General features: G+C 37.3%; 1 protein-coding gene across 1 annotated transcript in view; it reads left to right on the forward strand.

Annotated features, from left to right (window-relative positions):
* The window catches only part of LOC107600533 (neural-cadherin-like), a 64,710-nt gene that overhangs the window by 12,524 nt on the left and 32,013 nt on the right, over positions 1-20,173 (forward strand). The window contains exons 4-10 of the mRNA XM_016292464.1: positions 2,627-2,876; positions 4,579-4,721; positions 6,462-6,634; positions 10,379-10,547; positions 11,038-11,208; positions 12,019-12,191; positions 14,239-14,406. Of these exons, the coding sequence (XP_016147950.1) occupies positions 2,627-2,876; positions 4,579-4,721; positions 6,462-6,634; positions 10,379-10,547; positions 11,038-11,208; positions 12,019-12,191; positions 14,239-14,406 (1,247 nt within the window). The remainder of the gene's footprint in view (positions 1-2,626; positions 2,877-4,578; positions 4,722-6,461; positions 6,635-10,378; positions 10,548-11,037; positions 11,209-12,018; positions 12,192-14,238; positions 14,407-20,173) is intronic.

Consider the following 20,173-nt stretch of genomic DNA (forward strand, 5'->3'; position numbering starts at 1 on the left):
TCCATGTTGTTTTCACATTCCGACTTAAAAGCACAACTCGGGAAATGAGAGCATCCGAGGAGCGCGTGAATGCAGTAATTACACTTGCTCTGATGGCAGCAGGTAGCCTTCCGTTAACTAAGCTAAACATGCTTAAATTAAAATGCCTAAAGCTAAACCTCCCTTGTATTCACATTTCTAAACCTGTTGTCCAACAAAAGAGAACATTATAACCTTTTTACTCCACGCCAGTCAAATGCTTCCTTTTGTGATCTGATGTGGCTTCTTGTCACAGAATGAGGCAGAAAATATGTTCTATATGCTACTTTAAAAAGAATACATCGATTAGCAATAAATTAGGGTGACCATACGTCCTCTTTTCCCCGGGCATGTCCTCTTTTTGGACCTACAAAAATGCGTCCGGCCAGGATTTCTTAATTGCCCAAAATGTCCGTGATTCGGCTGTTTTCTTAATACCACTCCCGCTGAATCTCTGACCATTGCCGCCTGCTCCCGCAACATGTGTTTCATTCCCGCGATTTTCGTGTCCACTCCTTTAAACATTCTAATATTGTGTATTTTGGCACATCAGGGAGCCGCTCTCAGGATGTGGTGTATTTAAATATTTTTGAATGAGCGTTTACACTGTTTACTTTCACTTTCGATTTCGCAATCACACGCATTCTGTGTAAAGGGAGCACATCTTACAAGATACTCCAACATGGTCTTGTCAGTCATCTCTCCTTATTCTCGACCTGTGATCAGGCAAATCTGACTCCGGTAGCTCTTGTTAGATGCAGGGTTGCCAAGTCCGCGTTTTTTCCACAGAATTGGGCTACTTTTAAACTGTTGCCATGGGTTGATTTTCCCAGGTGGGTTAAAGGTTTGAAATATTGCATAAATTGCATTTGACAGAAATGCTTGGATTGAAACATTCTGCATTCTACCTATGATAAAAACTTTCATGGTCTTCTACATTAACTGTTCCCTCCTGGTGGAATGACCTGCCCAACTCAATCCAAGCAGCTGAGTCTTTAATATTTTCAAGAAACGGCTGATAACACATCTTTCATCTTCATTTGACCCTCTAACTCTAGCACTCTCTATTCTAATGCTACTTCTAATTTTATCTGCTTGTTTTTTTTTATAAAAAAACTTGACCCGCTAACATTTGCACTCTCTATTCTATTTCTGTTCTAATGGCCAATCCATCATTTTTCGGGGGGAATTTGTATTTATTAATTAATTTATTTTTTAATAAGTATCGGTTTAGGCACCGGAGCCGTTTTAAAAGTATCGATTTGGCACCGGTATCGAAAAAAAACAAAACGATACCCAACCCTACTGATGTCAGACTCATTTAGGATAATAAAGTTTATTGTTAAATTGTTAAATGCCCTGCCTCCATTACATATCTTTGTCACGTCATTGTAAGTGTTTGATCAAAAATGTGTTAATGTATATATATTCTGTTTATGTATATACTGTATTCTATATATAGTACCAGTCAAAAGTTTGGACACACGAATGGGAAAGTGTCCAAACTTTTGACAGGTACTGTACTATAATATACACAAAGAATATCGGCCGATATACCGATATCGGCCTTTTTACTCCCTAATATCGGTATTGGCATCGGCCCCCAAAAAACCCATATCAGTCGGGCTCTAATCTATATTATTTTATGCATACAGTATATACTACTAAATGTCAAAAGTTTATGTAATAATTACGATTTTTTTATTTATGTTTTTGAACAAATTCTCTTCAAAAATGTAGTAAAAACTCTACTGTTGTGAAATATTATTAAAATGTAAAGGAACTATTAATATATTTTAAAATATTATAAATCCTGTTGATTACATTACATATTTATTTTAAAATATTGATATAGAAATTTTTTTTTTATTGTAATAATATTTCATAGTCTGTTTTCGATCAAATAAATCCAGCCTTAGTGAGCATAACAAGCTTTTGATTAAAAAACATGAAACAAAATCTTCTACTGTTTGGTTGTGTGTCAAATTGTTGTAATTATTATTTTTATAATTATATTTTAGTTTTTTATAACAAATATTTTAGTTATATTTTATTTGTCATTATATTTTAACTTTAATATGTATTAAATATATTGTATTAATCAGTCAAACAATCAATCAATATTCATATCATATCAAATAATCAATCTGAATTCACCCCTAAAAATTATTTTTTTTAAATGCACAATGTGATTTCTTATTTTCTTCTTTTGATTTAATTAAACATTAAGTATCTTCTGGCTGAATTTGTCACTTCAAACTACTTGACACTGGAAACTTGCATGTATGGTTAGGAAACGGTGTTACACACACACACACAAATCCATCCTCAAAAACACACGAGCATTGGTCATAGTGACATTAAAGCTTGTAATTGATAGTGAATACCCCCATATCAGATCTTTTCCAGGCCTAATGAGAACACAGCTGTCTGAGAAAAGCATAGAGATGATTAAGAACTGACATTTGTTTTCAGTGCCTGACCCAGAGCAGATCTCTGCCAAGGTTGCCTTCGCCACAATTTACTGCTGTGTTATTGCTAGCTGTTGCCTTTAGTCAACGTGACCTGATGTTTAACACGGCTCTTTTGTCCCTCTCTCTCTTTCTAGTTCTGGCACGGGACTGTGATACAGGCCTTAATGCAGAGCTGTCCTACTTCATCCAGAGCGTGGACTTTGACATCTCATCTCAGGGGGTGGTGAGCCCCAGTCAGAGGCTGGACTATGAGAGACCCAACCACATGTACGAGTGCACGGTGGTGGCTGTGGACAAGGGAACGCCCCCTCGCACAGGCACAGCCTCCATCCGTATCCGCATGGCCAACGTCAACGATGAAGCCCCTGTCTTTTCACAAACTATGTATGATTCTTTTCTTCAGTCTGCTTTCATTTAACTTTTGATTGCAAAGCTTTCTGGAATACTTGATTCTGATTGATCACAACATTCTGCAATCAAATATTGCATATAATCACTACATACAACTATATAATTAATCATTGATCTCTCAAATCACTCCACTTTTTGTTCTCACATAATGAATGAAACATTTATTTATTTAGCAGATTTTCATTTAAAAATGAAATTATATTTGCATATAAAAACTAAATTGAACATTGATCTCTCAAATCAGTCTTTTTTTCTCAAATCAGTCTCTTTCTTCTTACACAATAAATCAGTTTATTTATGTATTTATTTACATTGTTATTATAAATAAAATATAAACATGTATAAATGAATTATTATAATTATTATTATTTTGTATAAATAGTTGTTAAATGCATGGAATAATGTATGTTAATGCAAAATAAACCCCTTTCAAGATTCCTTTACTTCAAAATGTGGGTTTATTTTGCAATGAATGTACATTATCCCACTTATTTCACAGGTAATTACTTAAATACATAATGTAAAATAATGTATGTATAAAATATAAAATAAATATATGTAAAAAAATAATATATATAAAAATAAATAACTGGACATTAAGTACCCTAGTAAAAAAAGTAATTTTTCATACTAGTATAGTTCAAATCTATTAACATATTAACTGGCATATTGCTCGAGACTTACTGATATAAAAATTATAATTAAACTTTATTTGGAGTCCTAATTGTGCACAATGTCGAATAATATTGGTCTTTAAATTCAAGATATTTAAAGTGCATCTGCAGTATATTTGCAATAGTTCCACTTTAGCACAATCAAATATACTTAAGTATATTTTTAGTTGAACTTCAGCATTATTTCCGCACAATTAAAGTGCATTAAGTACAAAATTAGTTGTTCCAATTTAGCAAACTTTAAGTATACCATTTTAGTATACTAAAGGTACAATTGCAAGGTGTTTTTATTAAGTAAATGTAAATGTATTTGTAGTATACTTAGCATAAAATAAATGTGTTTCAAATACATTTTAGTATATTTAATTTTTCACTAGGGTAGGAATTTGAGTTGACAAATGTTAATTTGACTAATGTATTTCACTGCTTATTTCTGTTCTGTTTTAGGTTTAGTTTTCTATTTTGTTCTCCTCCTCTTTTTTTTCTAGTATCTCTTTCGAGTGCCTATGAATATACAGTTTTACACTCTTTTTTTCATCACAATGGAATTTCATCAGAGCAGATCCAAGCAGAGGGTCCTGCGAAAGCTGAGCGTCAGGCTATACGGCTCTGGCATTTATTGAATGTAGCCAGAAGGAGAGGCAGACATTTGGTCCGATATAGCAGAAAGACAACAATCACAGTGAAGCAAGCGAGCCGTCTACACACACACACACACACACACACACTTAGAGCTCTATTTGAGAACAGCATCTCCCTTGGTAGGAGTTTGGGAGACACATAAAGGAGCTGGTGCCTGGTGTATCATCATTAGAGCTGCAGTATGTGTGTGTGTTTATGTTAGGATTTGCTCTGGTTCTTCTCAGTGCAGGGACCGCGTGGTTGTTTGTGTGCGCCCTGGGATACGCTTCAGAGGCCGTGTAGGGGAAGCAGATGGTGGGTCTGTGATGTTCTGAGCCTGATCTGTCTGTCTATCTATCTCTGTCTCCCTCTTTCTGCAGATATAAAACCTTTCTTTCGGAAGACGCCGGCCCGGAGACACTAGTGGCCATTGTGCACGCCAAAGACCCAGACGGGGATGGTGTAACGTATGCCATCACCGGGGGTAACGAAGACAGCAATTTTGAGCTGGACAACCAGAAGGGTGAGTCAAGTGGGATGCAAACTCAAAGCTCGCTCGTCTTGGAACAGCAACCAGGCATCCGGTACAAGGCCTCAGGGATGCTGTCTTTAACAAGAACATCCAAAGCAATCAAAAAATGTGTTTCCTCTTCCTTTCTGCTCAGCACGCGTCTTTAATCCGTCATTCAACTCACGTTTGTGGTATTTGTAGAAAAAAACAAACCCCTTGTGTTGTTTTTGGTCTGCAGCGCTTGTTTTTTTTGTGTGTGTGCACTTGTGTGTGAATGCAATGTTTGTCTGTTTTCATGCCTGCCTGCCTGTGCGCTTTCCATCTCAAGGTTACATTTGTCTGCAGTGTTTGCTTTTTGTTTGTTTACCAGCACATTTTATGCCTGAGAGCTGGAAAACAGCAGTATGCTAAAGCTCTCTCCTGTCTTATCAGCCTCTCGGCACGGCTGTTCCACCACCCAACCCATTACAGGCCAGTGCAGAGAGATGGCCCATGGCTTCAGCACTCAGAAAAGCTGCGTGGAGTTGTCACTTCAAAGATGCAGCATCACTTTTTTTTGCGCACAACCCCCTACTACTCGGTTGTTTGGTGAATGTGCAACCATTAGAAGCCCATTTTGCAAGGTTGTTAAGCATGATGCACAAAAGCAGTTGTCATTCTTTACAGACATTTATGTTTTCGATTCAAGAGGTTGTCACCTTGGTTAAAAAAGCACTTGTATACATAAACAGGCCTGACAACGACTTTTTTGGTTGTACATCCTTGTGAAAAACAAAGTATACTTTTGCACCATACTTATTATGGAAATAATACACTTTAACACAGAATTTTCCAAAGTGTGAACTGAATGTAATGTTTTGGGCACTCAATTTGTACTTAATTTTAGTTATTATTTACGTTATAATAAATGAAGTTGTTGAACTTTAGAATTATTTTTTGTACTGCTGAATGTTCTGACAAGCTTTTATGATAAACTAAATAATACTTTAATGTCATTTGGGTAACACTTTAGTATAGGGATCAGTTCTCACTATTAACTAGTTGCTTATTAGCATGCCTATTAATAACATATTGGCTGTTTATTAGTACTTATAAAGCACATATTCTGCATGACCATATTCTGCGTCCTTAATCCTGCCCAATACCTAAATTTAACAACTACCTGATTAAGAATTAGTAAGCAGCAAATTAGGAGTTTGAGGCAAAAGTCGTAATTAACGGTTTGTTAATGGCCAGAATTAGACCTTAAAATAAAGTGTGACCGTAATTTCTTATGATATTTGCAATAACTTATTTGTAATGATGAAGCTGCTATTTAGTAAATTTGAAATATATTCATTTTAAATTTGATATTGACACACTACAGTTAAAATTATAATCAAGAACCTTGCATGTGCTTTAGTATGTTAGTCAGCACACATAAGTGTACTTTAAAGTATAACAAAAGGTGATTAAAACAATGATTTAAACTGTACTTAAAAGTTAACAAGTAACAGTTAATTTTTTATAGTGGGGGGGATCAGGAAAGGTCCTCGAGCCGGCATTCGAACTCGGGTTGCCCATAACGCAATGGCATCATATGTCAGCGCACTGCCCGCTAGGCTGTCGGCACCAACTATGAAAGTGTACTCTCTTTAACCGGTCTTTTATTTAATTAATGTTATATTAAGTGCAGATTCAATGCAATTAAGCGCACTTGTCTTTTACAGAAACAATGAGATGAGCTTAAGCATTCTATTGAATTATTTACAGGCATCATCAAACTGCGGCGTAGTCCTCCTCCTAAACTGCACGGGCCTCAGTATGTCCTCAACATCACAGCGACTGATGACAATGCTGCCGGTGGGCCTCTCCCCCTCAGCAGCTCCGCCCAGGTCATCGTTGGCATCAATGACATCAACAACAACAAGCCAGTATTTGATGAGGTGAGGTTGAAAGATTTGAAACTATATGTCAAAATCCATTTCTAGTGAGTGATTTATAAGCTGAAAGACTAAATCAGCGGACAGAGAGGAAACATAACCAAAACTGTGTACAGGAGAAGAGGTCTAGATACGAGTACAGAATTCAAATATATTCTCATTAAATCTGCCTAGCATGAAGTGCCTCAGGCTTTTAATACCAGTGACACTGTGAACACCTCACTAATGGCAGTGTTTAGAGACAATAAGTAAAGAATGATGGGTGGGAGCTAATATACAGTAATAAGAGATCGAAAAACATACTGTATGAGAAAGCAATATACAATGAATTGCGTCTACTGATGACATGATGACTTGCACACAGTCTCATTTTATAACCTAATTCACTAAAAAAAACTATAAATCATTGCTGAATGCATTTTCTATGACACAATTCTCAGTTTTCATGTTTGCTTCTAAATGGCAGCAGATAGCCGTTAAATTACCTCCTTTACTCAGACTGTGAACCAGACACCTGAATTGGTTCTTTAAGGTGTTGAAAATATGTTTGACGATATTGTACATCTGGCTAAAACTCTATTTCATGAATTCGTCCCAAGTAAAAAGTACTTGGTAAAGTAAAAGAGAGCAAAAATTAAAGAATGTGTGCAAAATGAAACTCCGCGAGAAAGAGACAGGTGAAAGTAGAGCTGAGGGAAGAGCAGACAGCTGGCAGAAGGAGATCTAAAGGCTCTTGGAGGTCTCCGGTGGGAGAGCTTTTCCGTGCAGGCCGGTGGTGCAGGAGGGCTGTGTGTGAGTGTGTAGGAGGTAGAATCGTGTCCCTGTACACTCTCCGTGAGCCCCACAGGCCCTACTTCTGCTGCCGCCGTCGCCACCTCCTCTGCTGCTGCCCATGAATATTTCAAGGGGGAATTACTCACCGGCACAGGGGATGCATATGAAATAGAAGCACTAAGTGAGCCCCAGGGGCAACATCTGGCCCTATTCCTTCCTCTCACTCTCTGTCTCTGTGCCTGCCCTGCTGACCAGAGTCTTTTCCTTCTGTACTGTATCACTGGTTCTCAAATGGTTTCGAGACTCTTGATTTTACATCAAACAGTGAATTAATGTAGTATCAAACTTGTTTATTGTACAAAAATGTTCTTATATTCCAACATCGAAAGTTATGCATGTATTTATTAATGGTAATTTATTAATATTACCATGAAAAATGTTTGAACACCTCAGCAGTCTTCTTTTTCTGTAGTCTGTGTTTGGTTTGTAAATGCCTCTTGAATTTTGATGGTTTTATGCTCTGTGCAGCTAATAAATGATTGCACAAAACACATTTGCATCACCCCAAAATAAAATATATTAGAAAATATATTATGCATAAAGAAAATGAAGAAAATGTTTGCATTGATAATTAGCACTTCAAAGCCAAAAATGTAATTGACTTATAATGTATAATGGAATGTTGCAGTATATAAAATGCGAGTATATATGAAGTTCAACATCCAAAATGTAATTAGAAGCGGAGACATCATATTTACTTTGTGAATTGGATAGGTCTGCTTTCTTACATCTGTTTGCAAACTGAATTGTGATAACTTTGAATTTTATTAACACAAACCCAAAGCTTAAGTCTTAAATTTCAATAACACTTGCATAAAAATGCATTGTAAGCACTGGTATTTCTATAGGGAAATGCAAATCTAGTGTTTTATTAAAGTCAGCATGAGTTTAACAGTACAACAAATATTACCATGTGTAAAAACTTTCAATTTACATCATTTTTTTCGTTACACTAATGTGGTATGGAAATGTATGGAAACACGTTTCCACCACAGGATAAAATAAGGGGGGGAAAAAGGTAATTGTGACTTATTCTTTTACAATTGTGACCTTTTTTTCCCCTCACAATTCAGATTTTTTTATTCTACAATTTTTTTTTTTCACAGTTCTGATTTTATATCTCACAATTCTTACTTTTTTCTCACAATTGCGAGATATAAGCTGTTTTCGCAAATATATCTGGCAATTCTGAGAAGAAAAGTCAGAATTTAAAGATATAAACTCAAAATCATAAGCATTAAAAGTCAGAATTATGAGAAGTCACATTTATTTTTTATTTTATGGTGGAAACAAAAAAACGGAATGCCAAGATGTAAACTCAGAAGTCTAAGAAAAAAATAATTTGCAAGAAAGAAAGTCAGAGTTTGTATCTGCAAATCTGACTTTTTTTTTCTTCAGAAGTGCGAGTTTATATCTTGCTATTCTGAGATTGTCTCTGAATTTCTCAGAGAAAACAAGTCTCAATTTTTTTTTATAGAAAGTCAGTTACCTTTTTTTATTTATTTATTCTGTAGAGTAAACAGGCTTCCATAGAAATGTAATGAAAATTGTCACAAAAATATTAATGGTCTTTATATTAAATTTTAAGATATCTTTTTTTCTCTCTTGATTTTGAAGTGCAGTATGACCCAAAAGTGTGAGGTTCACCCAAAAACACTGCCTCATCACTGAATATTCAGCCGAATATAAACCCTCACCCTGCTTTGTAGTCGCTGGTTGCCAGCGCTCTTAATAGCACTGCAGATTATGGCAATAGACTATCTGTTCGAGTCTTTTCCTTTGCTAAACTGAGAAATCCTCCCTAAGCCCTCTCAGAAGGGTGAGTATGTGTGTGTCGAAAGACAATGAGAGGTGTGAAGTGCAAAGCACAGTGAGAATTCTCTTCAGAGGCTGGGAGGGAAGCTAATTCCAGCTTTTAGCCCCGGTATCGATCTAGTCACTTGATTAATCGCCTTAAGTTGACATGCCGCTCCCTTGTGGGCACCGCTCACCAGGACGCCCTGCCAGATGCCCGCTCTGTAATGAGAGCATGATGAGAAAGCAAGAGGAGGAGGAGGAAGAAGGAGGTTGAAGCCTCATTATGAGTGTGTGTGCTCCTATTATGGACTTTATAAACACTTTATCCTAAATATAAACTTCATTCTCTCTGTCGTCATGTCTTGTGGCGCTTTTCCACTGCATGGTATGGCTCGGTACGGTACGGCTCAGTACAGTTCACTTTTGGGGGGTTTTCCACTGGGTACAGTACCTGGTACCTGGTACTTTTTTTAGTACCACCTCGGTTGGGGTTCCAAGTGAACCGTACCATTACCAAAACGTGACGTGTAAACTCTGCTGATCATGGATGGGCCGGAGAGAATCGTCACTACCTGCGTCACTGAACTTGCGACACAAACACAAAAGAACCGCTAGATTTAAATCAGCACAGCCAGCGAAGGATGGAACGCAACTGTTTTGAATGAGCGCACCTTTTTTTAACAACCAAAAAGTTGTGTTGTTTGTTGCAGAAGAACAGATGTTCCTCTCTTTGATAGGAGAGGAGCAGATCCAGCGAGAGCTTGATGGGGCAAAAAGTTTTTTTTAGGAGTCGTGGTTGTAGAGGCGGCGCAACTATAACGACATGTGAATAATCCCGCCCACTCTAAAGCGGTACTGAACTGCAGTGGAAACGCAAACTGTACTGAGCCGTGCCAAGCCGAGTAGTAGAAAAGTGCCATTGGTGTCCTATTCCCAATTTTCTGGCTCTTTATCTGTTATTATGAGAAACCATATGTCCAGCATCAATCTAGTACTGTTTAGTTTTTGTTTGAGATCTTGATAATGGCCTTTTCCCAAGGCATTTGCTACGTACGTATTTCTGGCATTTCTTGAATTATTGTCCATGTCTGAAACTCTGGTTTTGTTCCTTTAAAGTGCCACAACTACAGTGTGAATGCACTGGTCCTGGAGAATCAGCCCCCGGGCACTTTTGTGCTGCACGTGCAGGCTCACGACGCTGACACAGGGGTCAACGGGGAGGTCAAGTACGGGATAATGCAGAGGGACGGGGCCTCACCCGGGTTCACTATCAACCCTGACACAGGTATTTCCTTCCTTCTTTACCAGGTCATGGATTACATGCAATTGAACCTGAGCTGTCATGTGTTTCTAGTCAGTGGGCCTCATTCTTTAACCCCTTCACCCCAACATAAGCAGAATGCATTTCTTTATTCTTGGACACCATTGATATGTATGAAACAAACAATTATGTATATTTAATTTTTAAATATTATTTAAATTGAATATTTTTTATATTTAATAAAATAGAAATTTCAGAAAATAAATATATTAATATATATATTTTTTTATTTTTCTGAAATTTCTCCTTTAATAATTTTTCATTTCTCTCTTAAAGGTTTAATTGTTCAGATGCCAAACATCAGAGTGACTTCAATTTGGTATCCTAGTGTGTGCAAAAAAAAAAAAAATCATGAATTCATTCCATTTAATTGCATTAAACTTGTTGTGAAATATATAAAATTGCAAATCACCTATCACCAAACACATCAATGTGCATTGTATGTGTTGCGCAGGTGTAATCAGTACGGCGGTAAGTTTTGACCGAGAGAGGCAGCGGGAGTATACACTATCGGTCACGGCGACGGACCAAGCACAGGAGCCCCTCATTGGCATCTGTCAGATCACTGTCCTCATCGCTGACCAGAACGACAACGACCCCAAGTTTGAGAATAGCCGCTACCAATGTAAGAACCACTGAACAATGTTTATAACCCTTATGAAAGACCTATTCAAATTGATGCCAATGTAAGCTACAGTGTACTGCATATTTGGCTGATGTAAAAGTAAAAAAAAATTTTAAGTAAAAGTTTTTAGATTTGTACATGGCAGTATTATTGTATGAAATCTTCCAAATGACCCTCTGTAGTGATAGGCTCTGTTGACGATACTTAAGATCTGTTTGTCTGCCGTGAGGATATATAAAGGAGTGATAGGAGAGCGAGAACATAGTACCAACTCACGTTGTAGCTGTGGACTCTTTAAACATTTATACATGGACCTTTAACATTGCACTTTACGGCAGTAACGGATTTTGCAAGCTTAGCAAATTCTCAAGTCCAGAATTCCTGAGTGTAGTCAATACACATTAAACCTTAATATTAAAAATGCATAACAGTCTGAGCAAGGTGAGCTTTAATGCGCTGAACACAGTATAAACACATCACTAATCATTTTTAGATACAATCGGATGCAATCCTGGAAAGCTCCCTTAGCCTAGAAGTGTGAGAATTTGCTTTGCTTTTCTAAGTCATATTATTTATAATTGCAAATATAAGTTCAGTAAGTTTGATGTCAGAATTCCTTTTCATCACATTAAAAGTGGTACTGAGAAAACTCATTAACAATTAAAGGGCAAGATTGAAATGTTTCTGGGACACACATTCTTTTTTTTTCCTTTTCACTGCACATGGATTTTAATAGCAGCAAGCATTTCTTGTGTTTAGACTGTTGTTATTTGTTTTTGTTGATGCCTGTGTTAATCCTGCCCATGCCAGACTTCCTGCGAGAGGACACGCCGGTTGGGACGAGCTTCCTGAGGGCCGCGGCTCATGATGACGACCAGGGCACCAATGCAGCCATCACCTACTCTCTGTCCCAACAGAATCCAGCCTACTTCCACATCAACCCCAGCACAGGATGGATCTACGTCAACCACCCCATCTCACAGGTACACATACACACACCTTTACCTAGCTTTCAAAATGGAATAGACTTTATTACCAAGCAAAATCAATTTCTATTGGGCAGACTCATTGAGCACCTGAGCAGTAATATACCTATGTAAAATAAGTATTAGTGATTCAATAAATATAATTAATAATTAGCAATAAATACAGTTGTTGCATTTTGCTGTATACTTATTTAAAATATTATAATATATTTATATAAATTATATTCATATTAAGGATTTATAATAGTATCACTTTATTGTTTTAGTTAGAAAAGCTCTATTTATAATTATTTTTTTTCTTTGAGGTTGTCTCCAAATTGAGGTTTGTCAGATTTAGTTAACCTTTGTTTTTATCCCTAAAGGAAACACATACGCAAACTTATATGAACAAACTTAAGTTTAAAGATCACATGCACACATTCCTGCTGAGACAACTCAGTACTGCTTATTGTAGTACAGGTACTTTGATTTGCATGTGTGTGCTTTATAGAACACACATTCTCATCCTCCAGAGAGACCGGATCTTATTCTTTTTTTTTAATCTTTAGAGTTTTGCATATTAAACATGGGAGGGTCCCAAAGAGATTCTATATATCCATACAAACCTTAAGTCTGGAGGGACAGCGTTCTGTTATAATCGGCATAAAAATATGCATAAAAATAATATTTCCTTTATTCAGGTGGGAGAGTGATCTTGCCTACTCATTTTATTTTTAATTAAACATTATTTTTTCTCTTTCCTTTTTTTGTTTTATTAAACTAGCAAACCTTTTTCTTTTTGTTATAATTAAACTTATTTCTTTTATATTTTTGTAACCTTTGGCTGAGACCCAGACTTTCAATCCTAGACTATAAAAATCAGTCATAAACATATGATATCATAATGTAAACATCAGTGGAAAAAAAAAAAAAAAATCATTTTAGTCTTTATTCCGCAACTATTTTTTAAATGTGAGTGTTATGGCATCATTTTCAACATGACCAACAATATTTCCTCTAATAAAAACTAATACACAAATTAAACTAGTGAGAGTGTGAAATGTGTTTTAAGAGAGTTTATTTTATAAGTAATTAAGGCCAAAATTTCCCATAGTTTAAGAAACATCCATTCTTGTGTATGTGTGTTGTTTGGTCTGGGCAGAAATGCCATGGTCTTCATTTTTCTGCCCACGAATGGCTGTCTGTGTCATTTCTATGCTGGATATATAAGCTTTGAGAGGTTGGGGGTTGATTTGACATTAAAACGCTGTATGTGCATACAGAGCCATGGACAGAAAGACAGGCCGTGCTCCGGTGAAATCTCCTGCATCCTGTTTATAGAGGCATAAGTGATGGCAGTGTTCAGTTAAAGCATCAGAGGCTGAACTTTATTAATGCACAGTTCATTTCTAATACTACGCTGCTTTTAACATGCTTTCATCGCTCTTAACAGAAATGGATGTGGATGCAATTTCCTCAGAGCAGGTCATTAAGATGTATATACTGTACGTCTGGTTTTTCATTAGCCAGTCTGACTGCCTTGCGTCACTTATGTCCGAGTGGATCAGTTTTAGAAAGGCAGACGATGTCACCCACACTAAACTCACCTGTCTTCAAATTGACATCTTAAACTGCCCCCTGCTGTTATTCCTACCTCCTCTCATTCTCCGTCTGTCTCTTCCTGTCTGCCTCTTCCTTTCCCTCATTCTGACCTGAAAAGGGCAACATTTTGAAGCCAGTTAAGTGAAGTTTACTGCTGACTCAGTCTTAGAAGTGCTTTTCAATTATGAGTCATTTGAAGGAGTCTTTAAAGTAAACACACACACACACACACACACACATCTAGGGTCTTAGCTGCTGTACATGATATTCTGGACGTGATGCATGCAATGGATAATGGAGACCAATTCTTCAGGTGGAAGTATCAGGGATTTCTCTCATCTCTGAACCCCGATGACAAAAAACCTCACCTGTCTTCACCGGTATCAGTGACAACCTGTATTATTTCATTGTATGCTGATAAGCCCCTAGGCTGGATTATATCACCTGTCTCTCGTCCTGACAGACATCACGGATTAGCCAGCAGATCATCGCTACAGACGGAGGGAGTCGGAGCAGCTCGGTCGACCTCACTGTCATCATCACCAATGTGCACAACCAGCCACCGCAGTGGGAACAGGCGGAATATTGGGTCACAATCCCGGAGAACACACCGCGTGACACCAAAATAGTGGTGAGACGTTCATATTCCACCAGAGTTTCCTTTCTGCTTTCTATAAGAGTTTGAAATATGCCAAACATGAGGGACAACGACATTTCGTAATTAAAAACTATGGAACATAAAAGCATGGCTTTTCAGTCAGTCAGATTGTGCAGCTGTTCCTAACTAGTAAAATAGTATATAATTATATACACTACCATTCAGAAGTTTGGGGTTGGCAAGATTTTTTCAGGTTGGTAAGATTTGCTTACTTATGCTTACCAAGACTGCATTTATTTGATCAAAAATGCAGTTAAAATAGCAATACTGTAAAATATTATTTGAATTTTTAAATAACTGTTTTTTTTTTTTATTTGAATATATTTTAAAATGCAGTTCAATTCTGTGATGGCAAAGCTGAATTGTCAGCATCTTTACTTTTTCAGTGTTACATGATCTTTCATATATCATTCTAATATGCTGATATGGTGCTGAAGAAACTTGAAGAAATCTTGTTATTATGAATGTTGAAAACATTTGTGCTGCTTAATATGTTTGTGGAAAACACGTTAAAACATTTTTAGGATTTTTTGATGAACAGAAAGTTCAAAAGAACAGCCTTTGGTAATCTTTGGTAACATTATTAATGTCTTTATTGTACCTTTTGATAAATTAAACACACATAAATATACACACGCACGCGCGCACACACACACGGATGTACAGCGGGTAAAATAAGTATTGAACGCGTCACCATTTTTCTCAGTAAATATAATTCTAAAGGTGCTGTTGACTAAATTTTCACCAGATTCCGGTAACAACCCAAGTAATCCATATACAAAGAAAACAAAACAAATAAGTTCAGAAATTAAGTTCTGTGTAATAAAAACGGAATGACACAGAGAAAAAGTGTCTGTGACACTTGTCTGTCTCTTCCAACTACTAACATTTATTTAATACTTCGTACAAAAGCCTTTGTTGGTAATGACATCTTCAAGACCCCTCATATATGGAGAAACTAGTGGCATGCATTGCTCAGGTGTGATTTTGGCCCATTCTTCCACAGAGTCTTCAAATCTTGAAGGTTCTGTGGGCCTCTTCTATGAACTCTGATCTTTAGTTCTTATTTTCTATTGGATTCAAGTCAGGTGATTGGCTGGGCCATTCTAGCAGCTTTATTTTCTTTATCTGAAACCAATCGAGAGTTTCCTTGGCTGTGTTTGGGATCATTGTCTTGCTGAAATGTCCACCCTTGTTTCATCTTCATCATCCTGGTACTGTACCAGAACCAGCTAATATTAATTTCCACTGACAAGGGGCAGGATTGCGAACTTAATTTCTGAAATTATTTGTATTGTTTTCTTTGTATGTATGGATGACTTGGGTTGTTACTGACATCTGATGAAAATTTCAAGTCAACAGCACCTTTAGAAATATATTTACTGAGAAAAATGGTGACGTGTTCAATACTTATTTTACCCACTGTATGTGTGTGTATGTATGCTCTTTTGACATGTAGTATGTGAAATGTTCAACATAGCAACTAATATGTGTGTCATACAAATATATGAATGGTTGACTCACTATTGATTTCATTACAGGTGAAGTGAGAGAAATCGCATAAGCATACATATACATAGTACACACAAATGTTTTTTTTATTTTTTTTATTATCTAAATATTTCTCAGTATTCAATAAATTTAAAGTATATATTGTAATCAAAATCCTTCTTACTTCATCTGCCATATTGGGTATATTTTTACTAAGCTTTTCTCAGTTGATCTCTGGCTACTTAAAAAATAAATGCAATGCTGCCTTTAACCAAAATGATACATTTTAACAAGCAAGTCTGCATTATTAAGATACCTGCTTTTTGTAACAGCCTTTGCATCAGGACCGCGTCTATGATGTCTTTAAATGCAGTTCAGTGGTTTTTGAAACAGAGGAGTGGTTTTCACTCACAATGCCTCTTGCTTTGTTGTGCTGTTGATAAGCAAAGGTAGAGTGTTTTCTTACCGTTGAGGCTTGTCACATCTTATCCAGCCTTCATCTTGTTTGCTATTTCAGTCCGTTTCATTCGCTGTCACATTTTACATTCATCTGGGAGTTTGTACCCATAGAGAGATCAGCATCCACAAACAACCTCATCTGTCCAGCAAACTCAATCAGACTGCTTGTCTGAACATTCTATTCTAATTCATTCAAAAGGGGCGAAAAGGCCAGTCCTCCGAGTCCGTTTTCCTCACATACAGCAGATTTATCAGTGAAGAGTGCCAGGAGGAGTTCTGCTGGAGTCACTGTGTTTCCCTGACATCAGCGGCTTCCTCTGGCTGCTGCCAGCTATTCTACAATCTGTATGAACCTCCGCATCTGTCTTTGCAGTCCTCTGTGGCACAAACTGTGGCGGGGATATTCTCTTCTTCGTGTTGCCACAGGATGTAAAATAGGCTTAGGTGGGAATTTCGATCTTAAAATACCTTCTGGCTTGTAAAGGGTGGTTGCATCGGCATGGGTTTTAGTGCACGGACTGCTTCGCTAGTCATTTTTACAAATCTGTTTGTAAAGAGCCACAGGGTTTACACTGAATGGGAAGTAGGTACACTCATAGATAGATGTTCTGTTCTAAAACCTACTTAGCTGCCTACCTAGACAGCTTTTAAACATCACTTTCACATGAAGGCTCTTCCAAAAGGTAAGCAACAATAGTATGTTGCCTTATAATATGCAATATGCATCATTTGTGGATAAGGCAATCCCTGAACTTCAACAAACCTATATAATAAAGCAAGATAAGATGTTTGGAACAGAGATTTACTGTATGCACATCCACAGTCTACTTGAATCCTTTGATTGTACGTATTCATGGCGATGAAGAACAGGAAAAAGAGCTAAAATGGCATGTTGCATAGTAGTTTCTAATTGGCTGCGACTTGACTAGCAGCGTGAAGCTCAGTTAACTGCATTCATCTCCTGACAGCCCGCCCTCCTCTGGGGGCTTCTGTTAGCATCCCTGTCAAAGAAAATTAATATCGTCCTAATGTACTGTTCCACACGCCGCATGTTGAGTATATTAATACAGATGTATTTTTTTAATCTCTCTAATCACCTTCTATAGAACTCACTTCACTCAATTATTTATATTACTTAACATCCTCACTTATACTAATAGCATTCTAACCTACACTGCTTTCATATTTATACCAGGCTTTGCTCTGAACTAAATGTTCTCAATTCTAAGTATAGTCTCTTCACTCACAAATATAAATATACTGTATATTTTTATGTAATTTAACTGTGTAATTTAAATTTATAAATGTATGTGTGAATTTCTATATAATCTGATCCTCTACACAGCATGAATTCTGCTATTAGCAGGGTATTAGCAGTGTAAGTAAAACTGTCACTTTCTAGGGCACAATATCCAATGTGACCGCACTGAAGCGTATTTTATGACGGGCACTGAAAAAGAGCCACCGCAAGGCATCTCTGATCAGCTTTTTATTTCTGATGCCATTGCTGTGTAATGAGATGATTTCTAATTATTGCTAATTTCATGGCACCTCAGGCTGTGCTCATTTTGCTGGGAGTGCCATTACCCATCTTATCATTTAGATGTGTTTTTTGAACAGCTCTCTGCACCGGATCTCACCAGCTACTCTTTGTCTCTTTCAGTCCTTTTGTGCAGTTATTTCTGATTTTGTAAACTGATTTTCTTTGTTTATTACAGGACATGAGACAGATCAGAATGTTTTGTTCTGCAATCACTCCATTTATGGTCTTGTTTACCTGTTGCCAATTCAGGGCCAAGAGTTTCTCATTGTGTTAGTTTTATTTGGTCTACAGTGGTTCTTAATTCTGGTCCTCACAACCCCCTGCTCTGTGTATTTTGCATGTCTCTGTTGTTTAACCTGATTCAAATTACCAGCTCGTTAGAAGAGAGCTCCATGAATGAACTGTGTTCTGATTGACATGGTCCCTACACAGTAGCTATGTTTCCATCAACCTATTTTTATGCGCATTTTGGAATATCGCATTAAAAAAAACGCTGGATGGAAATGCCAAGATGCATATAAATTCTAAAAATATGCATAAAAAAACGTATGCACACAATTGAGTAGGATAAACTTTTTGCGCGTTAACTTTACTGTATAAATTCCACCATGCGCATCAAAAAAAGTAATGTGACTTTGCAAGATGGGACGGGATAACTTGACTAAGCAGCGGACTGATCTCGTTGCACAGCATCTGAAATGTTCTTTGGTTATTCTGAAATGCCTGAGCAAAATCTGCCATTAAAGTAAGTCTGTTTAATTGTCTTACACAACTGCGTTCCCAAATAGCAAGCATCCACCTCCAAAAGCAATGACAGCATTTGTGTGAAAGATTTCCTTGCTCAACCATTACGGTGCTGAATGACTAGCTGAAATTCTCGGGGAATGATTGGCACCTTGTGGGACCATCACAGACAGGCACAAAATATTTTTCCAGAAGCTTCTCATTCGCTGTTCCTTGCTGGTAGAATGATCTTCTTAACCCTACACAGACAGCTAAATCCCTGACAATATTCAAGAAAGCAATCTCTTCAATTAACTGCATCCTGCTGACTCTTTTGAGAAAAAAAAAAAAACCTTCTATGCCTTCATAAATCCCTCCCTGTTCAAGCTTGTATAGATGTTTTAAACAGTATTTCTAGCACTTGTTTTATTGCCTCCTTAAGATAAATTCCTTGTATTTTGTAAGTCGCTTGGATAAAAGTGTCTGCTAAATGAATAAATGTAGATTTGTCTAAGCGACTGTCTAAGCTGTAATGTATATCCTCTCTAAGTTATCTATAGTTTCAGCTTTTGAGTTTCTGCACGTCTGGGTGTGTGTGTGTGTTAGCATTAAGTTCACCACAGTGTGTGTATGAAGGTGATGGTCCTGGGGGCAGTGTGTCAGAGCAGATCTGTGCGTCCCTGCCCACTCTCATAGCTCTGCTAATGGAGGATGTACCTGGAGGTCACCTTCAGTGTTTTTTCAGTCAGAAAACACGATAAGTGTTGTTCCTCAGAGCTTTTTATCACCTCCCTTCCTGCTCTCCATTGAGTTTCAGTACTTTTTCATATTCAACCACTACTTTGTCGGCCCCTCCACACTTCTTTTAGTTGGATGGAATGATTGTAATTGCATTCGAGGGATTTCAAAACACAGGTTGTACAAGTATTCAGATGCAATCACTGGCTTTGTTAATGGAACGCACCTTGACAATTGGACAAATAACCTAGTTTTCTTTATCCTTCCTTTCGTGTTTCTCTATTTCCCTCCCTTCGACGCCCACACCGACGGCCGAACTCTAACACTGATGTTCCCCGTAATATGACTTGAAAAACAAAGCGCTTTACAACAATTACAGTCGATCTCTCTTTCGATTCGACCCTGCAAATACAGTATGAACTCCCTAATGTGAAATAACTGTAGCAACTGGCTGTTCAAATCTGTTCTGTGCATTGGGAGCCTTCATGCTAATTTATCCTCAGAACTCTAAATACAAATTAGGCTTGTTAAACAGTATAATGCATTCATTAGCAACACTGAGTAGCCTTGTTGTGCGTCGAGTGCTCCTATTCATTTCTCGCTCTCACTTCCTCCCCCCTCGCCTTTCTTCTTCATCTATCTATCTGTCTCTCTGTCTAACTAATTAAAAATTTAAATATCAGTCAGCTCATTGTGGTATTATCTCAAGGAATGCTAATTAACACATTTTCAAAAGCAGTAATTGCAACCTTGAGGATGTAATTTAAAGGGCCTTGTTCGTGTGTA

This window comes from Sinocyclocheilus grahami, unplaced genomic scaffold (genome assembly GCF_001515645.1).
Source record: "Sinocyclocheilus grahami isolate Dianchi unplaced genomic scaffold, SAMN03320097.WGS_v1.1 scaffold285.1, whole genome shotgun sequence".
Lineage (NCBI taxonomy): Eukaryota > Metazoa > Chordata > Actinopteri > Cypriniformes > Cyprinidae > Sinocyclocheilus > Sinocyclocheilus grahami.